General features: G+C 30.0%; 1 protein-coding gene across 1 annotated transcript in view; it reads right to left on the minus strand.

Moving 5' to 3' along the window:
• The window catches only part of LOC111684299, a 148,351-nt gene extending 138,455 nt beyond the window's left edge, over nt 1–9,896 (minus strand). Inside the window, exon 1 of the mRNA XM_046954670.1 lies at nt 8,385–9,896. Within this exon, the coding sequence (XP_046810626.1) occupies nt 8,385–8,450 (66 nt within the window). The 5' untranslated portion in view covers nt 8,451–9,896. The remainder of the gene's footprint in view (nt 1–8,384) is intronic.
• Nucleotides 9,897–12,311: the final 2,415 nt, after the last annotated feature.

Below are 12,311 nucleotides of genomic sequence, written 5' to 3' on the forward strand. Positions count from 1 at the left end.
AATATGAAATTTTTATAAATTTTTTTATTAATATTTCATCTCATATTTAATCTTTCACACAGTTAATAAGCTCAATGAATTCGTTGGTATTTTATTTTTTTCCCATTCCAATAATTACAGTCTGCTACAAGAGCAATGATACAGTTTAAAAATTTATATTTAAATTAGAAAACATACATATTCAACTGTTGTTATTGTAAAAGTTTAAAAAAATACTTAATTTTCCATTAATAAACAGAATTATGGCTAATTATCGATCTTTTGACTATTTTAAGAATAAGTATCGACGATTACGTTGATAAGTCTATGGATAAACCTGGAGACTTGTCTATGGACAAAACTTTCGACCAGTCTATGTACAAGTCTGCTGACTAGTCTATTGTGTAGTCTATCGACGAGTTTTTCGGATAGTTTATTAACTGATCTTTTGATATTTCTTTAGACGAGTCTATTCATAATGAATCGGATGACTAATCTATGGACGAGTCTGTTGATTTGTTACCGATGAGTCTATCGACTATTCTATTGAGGAGTCTGTCGACTTTTATATAAACTAGTGTTTGAATAATCGTTAATAGAATATTCAAGACTGGTTTTTAGACTCCTCATTATCGAGCATTTTATAGACCATTCGGTAGTCTATAGATGAGTCCATAGTCTATACACGAGTAAATCGACCGATCTATGTACTAGTCTACTAACTACGCTATCGACGAATCTTTTGAGTAGTCTATCGACGAGTCTATTGAACAGTATATCAACTGATCTATTAATCTGTATATAGGCGAGTCTATTCCATCGACAAGTCTATTGATAAATATACGAAAGTTCATTGATTAGTAGTTAATAGATGAATCTGGTGACTAGTATCCTGATGTGTCTATGGGCAAAGCTGTTGATTTGTCATGGACAAATCTATCGACTAGTTTTTTTTAGGAGTCAGTTGATTTGTATATGAACAAGTATGTGATTAGTCGTTTACAGACCTTATGTGACTAGTCTGTGGACGAGTCTGTATACATGCTTACGGACTAGTCTATTTAATAGTCTATTGGCTATTCTTTTGACCAGTCTATTAACTGATCTATTGATTTAACTATTCCATGAAAAAGTCTACTGATTAGTTTACGAACTCTGATGTTCGTTGACTAGTCTATTTACTTGCCGTATGAGGAGCCTGTTAACTAGCCATTTACGAGCATATTGACTTGAGTTGGGAGGTTATTATGGGCGAGATTACTGATTAGGTTATGGTCGAGTCTATTGACAAATCTATCGACAACTCTAGTGAAAATTCTACTAGTCTATAAATAAGTGAGTATACCGGTCTGTAGACTAATCAATAGATGAGTTTGTGGGTTATTATAAGACGAGTCTGTGGACTGATATATACACGAGTCTGTGGGCTAGTCTATGGACAATCATATTGAAAAGTCTATGAATGAATCTGTTGACAATTGGCAAGTCTTTTGAATATTCTAGGGTCTAGCTTATTTACGATTCTGTTGACTATTCTATTCTACGAGTTTAGTCTATAGATATATCTGTTGACATATTTTTCGACGAGTCTGATAACTATTTAATGGACTAGTCTTTCGTGGACGAGTCTATTGACAAGTCTATCTATTGTGAACTAGACTGTTGGTGAATCTTTGGACTAGTTTATATACTAATCTATTAACTAGTCTATGGATGATTCTGAGAATATGGACAAACGAGAAGAACAGATTCCCTCCTCGAAATCTTGTTCTTTTTAATTGATTTGTCTAACTTTCAGAGTCAAATATTACTAGTCAACAGTGATTATTTTACTCCGGCCCTCAACGTGATATCGCTATCGTGTTCCAATTGCTCTATTATGTTTTTCTGTGAATTTCGATCAACAGGGATTTTTTGTGAAAATTTTATATCATTATGGATTTGGGACCAATAGTGATTTTAAATCCAACCAACTGGATGGAAAAAGGTTAATCAATTTAAAATTTTACAAGGTCCCTTTTCGGGACTTATATCAATACGATATTTAAGCTTTCTGTTGATTTTAGAAAGAATAATATCTAAGAGAGTCAAATATGGATCGACCTAAAATGGCAATTTTGGGTCAGATATCATCCGACTTTCACCATAATTTAAGAAAGTTTTTGTGACACTTTTAAGTACAAGATACAGGAAGCAGTACTGATTAAACTCAAGATATAAGTTGCCAGTTCCCCTGTACGAATTACTGTTGATCACCCTGTATATTTACTCCACACACATACATTATATGAAATTTCTTTCATTAAACTCATATATGTGAGTGATTTTTTTCTTGTTGTTGTCGTTGCTGCTTAGAAGATTGTCATGTTGTTTTTGCTTTGACTGACTTGTCTGTTAAATTTTTTTCCATCGGTTTAGCTTTTTGTTTTTGTTGTTATAGTTTTTAGTTTTTGGGGGCTTTGGTTGTTGTTTTTGTTAAATTTTTTTTGTCAGCGTTCTTCCTCGGTTTTGTGTGTTTGTTGTGTCTCGTCCCGTAGGTGATTATGAAATGATTAGGCGTGTTAATTTATTTTTTCAACACTTTTGTTAAACGAAATAGATTCCCAAATGATTTTCCAAAAAAAAAATAATATTTGTTTGTTGTATGTTTTTGTTTCGTTTATATATTTTTATAAATTTTAATTAATGATTTATAAAATTGCCATAAAAACGAAATATGGATATAATTTATATATTATTAAAAAAATATTGTTGAAAACAAGTGGATAAAGAAATATATAGTTTATGAAGGGGTGGCTAAGATATAACTTATAAAGATATGACAAACAGCTTGAAATTAATTTAAAAGGTAAAAAAATATTTGTTGTTTAGATTTAGCTAAATATTTTCTGTTATAGATAATAATGAAGGTTATAATTTCGCGTATACGTATATCTACAAATGAGTTAATATCAAAGTTGCAATTATCCATTTGTTTGCTAGATCGATTAATTCTTAATTTTAACTTTTTAGTAAATACATAAATTTTTTTAAACAAACTTAATTAGGTATAGATCGATCTTTAAAAGTATTAAAACATCATTAACGCACGTTTATAATCGGTCAGTCATGCTGAAAAGTGAAACGAATAACTCTATGCATTACAAACATCAGCTGTGTACATACATATATCCCGCCCACTGAAGTAGTGTAGACTATATCTTTATCATGTTTAGCTAATGATTTTGCTTTATATTATGTTTACGTCTAAGTATTAGGACTTAAATGCCAACTGATAAATCGTTACGTTTTTTGGTTTTAATTGATAACACTAAATGAAATTTAACAAATATTGCGGTTTGTCAAAAGCCAACAAAGTTAATGCTTCTGATATATTTATAGATTTGTTTAAATTATATTTCGTTCACCGTTTAACTTTAACAATAAAAGCATATCTCACTGAAACGCAAATAAATCCCCCAAATTGTACGATATTTTTGTTCAAAACGTTTAAGAGAAAGAACGTTTTAGACTTGAAACCGTCTAATGTGATGGGAACTTTAAGAACAGATTTTTCAGATCATGCAACTGTAAATAAGATGGTATTTAACCTAGACACATTGTAATTGAGCTGGTACTTTTTAATAATATTGGTTTTAGACCCGAAAATGTTCTATACATACATAAATTAGAAATAGTATATGTTCTATACATACATAAATTAGAAATATTATTGTGTGTTCTATTGTACCTTCTTCTTTAAATCTAAATAGCGGTCTAGTCTATAGTCTAGTCTATAGTCTAGTCTATAGTCTAGTCTATAGTCTAGTCTATAGTCTAGTCTATAGTCTAGTCTATAGTCTAGTCTATAGTCTAGTCTATAGTCTAGTCTATAGTCTAGTCTATAGTCTAGCCTATAGTCTGGTCTATAGTCTAGTCTATAGTCTAGTATTGATGATGACAAATTATTGGAATATATCACGTGGAACTTGAGTAACTATTTTTAAGTACAGTTGGGCTTTAATTGTTAGGCTATAGATAAAAAATTTTATATCGACTTTTAAAGTAAAACCAATCAAACTCAAAATTTTTTAAATATTTTGACATTTAAAGTTTTATTATTTTAAGGTTAAATCGTGTACCACATATTATAGGGTACCACTTAGTACAAAAAAATACCATAACTATTGTCATATTTTAAATACAATTTCTTTGTTAACTTATAACCGCAAGTTTTGACAGTTTTATTTAAGCTCTCATTTAAATTTAAAAAAAATAATATGTTTTTTTATACAAAACATATAGGAAAAAAAGCTTTAAAACAAGATTAAGATAAGCAAAATTATCACAATTTTTTTATTGTATTCTTTCATTTATTTAATTATAACGAATTTAATAAATTCGTCTAAATGTTTATAAATATATAAATATAGTTAATGCGTAAGTGTGTGCGTATGTTTGTATATCAATTATAAAACGTTTAATTTTATTATTGTGATAATATGTTAAATTAACAACAAATAACATACATGTTTTTTTAATAAACATATAGCCCTACATATGTACACACTAAGATACCACATTCTCAAGCCGTATAGGACAACTACAAATGAAATACCAAAAATACCCTAAATATCTTATAGATAAGGTTTTGTTTTAGTTTTAAAAACTATGCGTCTTTTTATTTTTTTGGTTTAGTATCGTTTTTGGTTGTTATTTGTGGTAAATATGAATAGATACAATGTCATATAATTAAATATACATAATCATACTCACTCACACATTAACACATTTTATTTATTTATTTATTTATTTTTTTTTTTGTTAACTACAATTTTTCGGCTGACTAATAAATTAATGATTTAATCTATTGTTATAAAGTGATTGAGCTTTTTAATTTTTATCTGACAAATTTTTTGGGGAAAAAATTAACTCTTTCTATAAATTGTCTTTGCATTGTTTGTAGAATTAAATGACAAATATTTTTGTTTGTTTTCGATGAAATGACGGCGACTAGCGGTCAATAATCAAGTGAATTGAAGTCCGTCGGTATTTTGAACAAAATTTTATATTTTCACAATTTAAATGATTTTTGACGATTGTGTATCAAACATCATGCGAACGAACACCGTTTGATATTTAAAAAGAAAGTACAAGAGAAAAATTATTCTGAAATTCTGAGCGAATCGAATAGAGTTATATTATTAAGATTCAAAAATGTTTCAGAAATAGTAGTATGAAGCAATATAGCACTCTGAATAAAATTTTTATTTAAAAAAAAATAAGAAATTATAGTCGGGCGAGGCCGTCCATATAATACCCTACACCTATTACAACAAGAAACTGTAATTTAGTTTTCATAATAAACCATTTAATTTGAATTGTACCTTGCCTCAGATATACTTAAGCCATTTGTTGAATAAAATTGTGGACATTTAAGTTAAATTTTAAAGGGACTTTTATAGGGGCTAGGGTCAAATGAGGCCCTATAATTATAAAGTTCATGAGGGTCATCAAGACTAGTATAAAACTTGGTTGTACAGCTTTTTTTAGAAACACGGTTTACAACCCCTATTAGGGGTTTCAGTTGTATGGTGAAATAATGGGCCGATCTTAACCATCAATAGGTCATCAAATTTCATTGAATTATCTTCAAAATTACGAACTGTAGTTAGATTACAAGGTTTTCATAGACAGACGGGCGGACATAGCTTAATTGACTTAGTAAAAGATTCTGAGCCGATTGGTATAATTTAAGGTATAGGACCAGTATAATTGTGCGTTATGGTGTAAGGTATAATTAACCATTTATAAAAAAACATGGTACAAGAATAATTCTCTTCATTATGTTATTGCGACTACACCCAATGTCTGATAAAAATTCTTAAACGGATTTTACCATTTATCTGAATAAACTTCTTATGATCACGGATTTTAAGATTTAAGGCACATTAATTGCTGTTAAATATATAATACCCAATTCAAACAATGCTCAAGTCGATGGATGCCGATTAATAAATCCGAAAAGAAGTAAAGAAGTAGACTTGTCTCCTAAGTATGTCACTATCATATGTGAATGCACACTAACGATATGAGTATGTCCGTCCGTTAGACTATAAAAGTCACTATAGAGCTTCTAGAAGATTGCATTTTTTTTTTTTTTTTGATGAACAAAAATGTTGGACAAATCATTTAACTGGAAATTATAATGGCGAAGATCCTTACTATCACAGAATGTATAAAATTAATTACAATGTCCATATGGCGCCAAAAATAACTTAATATTCTAGGACATACTGAAGAGCAATATCACCTAATAAGGTTAAGTCTAATAACTGTAATAGAGCCATAACAAAATACTGATACGCTGAACATCACATGGTTAAAACAGCACACGAGGAAAATTATGAATGGAGAAATGTACTTGGTATAAGGAATAGGAAGCTTGACAAAATTACCCCACGATTGCAAAAACTTGAACGATAAACTAGTCTATAGTCTACTCTTTAATCTAGTCTATAGTAAAATTTATAATCTTCTCTATAGTGTGGTTATAGTCTACTCTATAGTCTAGTCTATTGTCTAGTGTATAGTCAAGTATATAGTATAGTCAATAGTCGAGCCTTTAGTCTAGTCTGTTGTCTGGTCTATAGTCTAGTCTATTGTGTAGTCTATAGTTTAGTCTGTAGTCCAGTCTATAGCCTAGTCTATAGTCTAGTATATACTCTAGTCTATAGTCTAGTCTGTAGTCTAGTCTATAGTCTAGTCTATAGTATAGACTATAGTCTAATCTATAGCCTCATCTATAGTCTAGTCTATATTCTAGTCTATAGTCTAGTCTGTAGTCTAGACTAAAGTGTCGTCTATAGTCTAGTCTAAAGTCTAGTTTATAGTCTATTCTATAGTCTAGTCTATAGTCTGGTCTATAGTCTAGTCTATAGTCTGCTCTTAGTCTAGTCTATAGTCTAATCTATAGTTTAGTCTATAGTCTGGTCTATGGTCTAGTCTATAGTCTAGTATATAGTCTAGTCTATAGTCTAGTCTATAGTCTAGTCTATAGTCTAGCCTATAGTCCAGCCTATAGTCCAGCCTATAGTCCAGCCTATAGTCTAGCCTATAGTCTAATGTTTAGTCTAGTCTATTGTGTAGTCTCTAGTCGAGTCTATAGTCTAGTCTATAGTCTAGTCTATAGTCTTATTTATGGTCTAGTCAATAGTCTAGTCTATAGTGTAGTCTATAGTCGAGTCTATAGTCTAGTCTATAGTCTTATCTATGGTCTAGTCAATAGTCTAGTCTATAGTGTAGTCTATAGTCTATTCCTTAGTCTAGTCTATAGTTTATTTTATAGTCTTGTCTGTAGTCTTGTCCATAGACTAGTCTATATTGAAGTCTATAGTTTAATCTGTAGCCTAGTCTCCTCTATTGTCTAGTATGTAGTCTAAACTATAATATCGTGTACAGGCCATATATTAGGTCTAGTCTTAAGTCAAGTCTTTAGTCAATAGTCTAAAGTCTAGTCTGTAATCAAGACTGTATTCTTGTATTTACTAAAGCGTATAGTCTACGAAATACACTAGTCTAATCTTTAATAGAGTATATATGTCTATGGTTTATTCAATAGCCTATTCCATAGTCTAATCTTCATATAGCCTATTCAATATAGTGCAGCATATAGCCCAGTCTATTATATTACTATAATCTAGTTAAAGACTAGTTATGTACTTTTCATGCTAAAAAAAGTACTATTTTTGTTAAGAGTTAGTTCTATTTAAACATCTTACATGTGAAATTCAGACAAAGTCCGTCGGAATATAGCCTACCGAAAACTATTACTAGAATTGAATTCCTCAATCTTATAATAAGGTTTTGCTACTGATTGACATTTGACAATTACTTTCAATTGTAATGAAAGTATAATAATTACTTGTATTTGATAATCATTCAATTATAATTACTTGAAGTACTTAAAAGGGTTATTAGAAACAGGTAGCCTAAAAAAATAGTAAATTTCTTAATAGAACACCCTATTTTCTATTGAAATTGTATGCTAAAATTGGAATTTTTCTAAAATAGTCCAAGGTAGTCTATTTATATTTGCATTTTTTTAATTTACTATTCCTCATACAAAAATTCAGTTAAATTATAATTGAGTCTTAAATATTTTCAGTTTCTTTAAATTTTCGTTTATAGTTTAAATATTCAATAAATGTTGTTCATATACAAATTATAATTTTTTTTGGAATAAAGGACAAAAAATTTTGCACATGTTCAATTTATGTTTATTCCCTAGTATTGTTTGCAATATTCATTTTAAATATTAAACAAATTTTGATGAGTTATAATTAACACCTTAAGATGAAAATTTCAGGCGGACAGTTTTTATTTGTGTGGGTATTTTATTTTCTTTGTGTATAGTGTTAACTTACCTGTTGTCCGGCATTGGCGGCAACCCAAGCTTCGGCAAATGTCTCCATAGCACTTTGAAAATCCATGACGATTTTTTTTTAAAACACACACACACTTATGCACTTAAACACTTTAATTCTTTTTTTACTTTTTAATTATTTCAATTATTTTTGTGTTTTTTCGTTTGTAGAGCAATTAATAACGAGTTTTGTTTAAAACAATTTAAATTAAATTAAAAATGAAAAATATTTTATTTTAAAAGGTGTTGAAGAATTGCAAATTGTTAGCTGTTGCATTATTTATTTTTAACACATTTTTTTCTTTTGGTTTGTAATGGATTTTAACGATTTAATGTAATTAAAGGATTTGTTACAGTATTTTTTTTATTTTAACACACACCGATAAGGTTGATAAAATGTTTGATTGTTTGCATAACTATTGACGCGACTTCATTAGTTGACGTGGACTGTGGTGGCCGTAAACCCTTTAAGGTTTGTCTAATAGCTGATTGTTGTTTTAAGCCTTAAAAGCAAACCAAAACAATCATAAAACTTACTTAACAAGTCATAAACTAAACTAGTTATAGGTAACAGCTATTGTAGTAGTAGTTAGTTGCAGCAGCAAAGTTAGTAGTAGGTGTAACCAATTAGTTAGGATGATGATTAGAACGGGGCAAATTTATTTGTGTTTTTTTTATTTGTATTTTTGCAAAACCATAAGAATTCCAATTTGTGTTGTGCGGCAGGTAGTTAAATATGATATTTAGTTTGTTTTTTTTTTATTTATTTTAAAAAATAAATTTTCTTGCTATTTTTAGTTAAATGATCATGGCTTATGGCTAATTGTCAGAATTGTGACAGCTGCTGTTATGAATTCTTTTTCTTTATACATTTATACTTGATGTTCTTCTGGTTATTTAAAAGTATTTATCAAATACAGGTGACACTAAAGTAAACACGTTCTCAAACATTAAAAAACTATAAGCCGCCAGGGTGAATTTTTAGAAGAAGAACAACACAGGACCAACAAAAAAAAAACTATAAAATTGTCATTAGCACAAACACTAAGGAATTACTGTCTCAGTATTAAGTGAAGAAAAAAAAAACCGCAAAAACTTTTTTAAATTTCTAAACAAAGCGCCAAAATATTTTTTATAAATTTTTTTTTACCAAACAAATATTACAAAAAATTAGTTTTAATTGTATTTGTAACAAAATTTAATTTGAAAACATACAACTCACACACACACATACACACACACTCGCGCTTAATTACAGGGAGGGTGTTTAAATAAAAAGTGTTAGAAAATTTGTTATTGTTTTCTTTTAATGTCGCACTTGATCGAACGGGCGCCATACAATGACTGTTAACACGCAATGTCAACTACGTTTTGATAAGTCAACAAACAAATAAGACTACGTTATTTCTTTTTTAAGCTATTCAAAACAAAAATGTTTTTATATATACTTTTGACTTTTATTTCCAATCTTCTTCTTATCAATAACAATTGTCATTTCTTTAATTATTAATAATTTAAATCATTTTTATTTCAATTTAGCTAAAAAAAAAACATATGTATAAGAAAAACAATTAAAATAGTTTTAGTTCAAATTGATTGATTTTTAAAGTAAGTAAGAAAAAAAAACAAAAATTTGTGCAAACGCGCGTAACAACATGCTCACCTAACGCAAGTTGTCGCACAACTGATGTTTTACTCTATTCGCACACAAATGTATCTTTTTGTTATTGTTGTGTGTGTGTGTGTATGAGTGTGTTTGTCGTTTCGTTTATTGGTATTAGTGTTAAATTTGTTCTCTTTTCAAAATTCTTTTACTCTTAATTTACCACTACTATAGTACAGTTTTAGACTAGAGTACTGTCGACGTCTATATATTTTGTTTTTGTACCCACCACTTCCACACCACTTTACAATTTTTTTTTTGGCCGGATTAAGGATTAAGTTTTATTTGACTAGAGTGTTGTGGCTGTTAATGGGAGTTAATTGGGTATTCAATGACTCTTCTAATTAAAATAAATTTTGTGAAATTTTATAAAAGCTTTAGTTGAACCAGTTTTAAAATTTCCAATACTCTACTGATAGATAAGCGTTTTGTCCTTCTATTAGGGACACTACCGACATAAATTTTAGCTGTGGAAACTGCATCTTCAGCTTCATGTCCTTTAATAAAGCCTTTCTTCAGCTCAACTGGAGTACTTTTTGACAGACCACATTTCTATAGGGAATTTAGGTGGAATGACTCCAATCCAAATAACTTCCACAACATTTCTGTATGATGGTTTAAAGAGCAAGTGTGGCTTTTTAGCGATTAAATTCAAGGTTTAGATTTGTGTGAGTCAGCTGACAAACCACATTTCTTTAAGAAATTTGGGTCGGAATTACTCCAAGCCAAATGACTTGAGTAACATCTCTGTATGATGATTAAAAGTGCAAGTGTGACTTATTAGCTATTCAAATCACAGGTTTGGTTTTGTGTGAGTCAGCTGTAGTAGAATTTGTTATCCATTTCCCAGGGTTGTTATGGTGTTATGATCTATTCGATCTGCCTCTTTCTTAAGTTTTTTGATATATTTTGCATGCCTCCTTGATGTCCATGATGTGATCAATATAGGCTTTAAAGTGTCTATGAGCTGATGGTTTTTTATCATTCAAGGATTGCGCATTCCATTAACCCATCTTCTGCGTACATTGTAAAAAGTGCCTTAGAAGAATTAGGACATGATTAGGACAATGCATTGTCCAGATTTTTATTTTGAGCAATTAGATCTGTAATATTTGCTAAGATTCAGCTAGGTTCTTGCTGTAAGTATTGTTTAGTTTAAGATCCATATAAAATCCATATAAAATGAGTGAATTTTAATAGAGAAGAAAGAAGAATGGGTAAATAAAACAACCTGACAGTATCCTATTCTAGAGCACACCGTACTAACTAATACGCTATTCATCTCATGGTCACGGTACAGATAACAACCAGAATTACGGGTTTTCATCGAATGTCCAGAGAGTGGTAGAGTTTTTCCATGCTAGATGTGACTCTTCGCCACGCAAGGTCGTATTACGTATTTGGTTTTATTGTCGATTTGGCTCGTTGGCTAGGCTTCATATAAAAGCTATATTTTGGACGTGCAAAATCTTCCTGCAAATTATAACGGTTTTAATCAGTGAACTCCGCTGATTGCAAAAGCTTTACAGGCATAATTGATGTCTTCATGTAGTCCATTAACATTTGCGATACTGTTTAATCTGAGGTCTCTCTATTTGTATATGTAGATACCTAAAACCATATTCATATCACATGGTTTTCCATAAACATCTTTCAACAGAATCGGAAATCGCTCCTTCTCTCTCATCAATTTCATTAGTGTTCTTCTATAAGACCTACCTTTTGGTTAAACGTCCTTCATCAAAATGTTGTAAAGTTGCATTGGACCTATATATTTTCATATGAATCATTATCGATTTCAAGTAGCTGGCTATGAACTTATTTCTTCAGATCAAATCTCTCAGTAACTTTCTCTATCTCCCATATCATTTCATTACACTTTTCTTCAAGGAGTCATCCTTCATCATCACTTCTTGTTTCTAATTCATATACGATCACTTAGCAAACTTCCTTCATTTAATTTAATTGATTATTAATTGTCATTAAAATATTATTGTAATAATTGTACTGTGTGCATGCTGCTCTACAGAGAATAGATATTTTTGAAATCCTATGTTTTTCAAGTCTAGATCTTTAAGTTCTTCTGTTAGCTCATCTATATTATAGATTGCGGACGCTAACGAAATTGTCAGGTGCTACCGGAATGAATCTTTATCGTATAATGTAGGACCCAAATTCATCGCCGTTGATTCACCATCATGTTCGTATTCAGTCAAAAGCTTAGGCGTTATTTAAGGATTGAAGATTTTAGTACCGAATCTTAAT

The sequence above is a fragment of the Lucilia cuprina genome, chromosome 6 (genome assembly GCF_022045245.1).
Source record: "Lucilia cuprina isolate Lc7/37 chromosome 6, ASM2204524v1, whole genome shotgun sequence".
In the NCBI taxonomy this organism is placed as follows: Eukaryota; Metazoa; Arthropoda; class Insecta; order Diptera; family Calliphoridae; genus Lucilia; species Lucilia cuprina.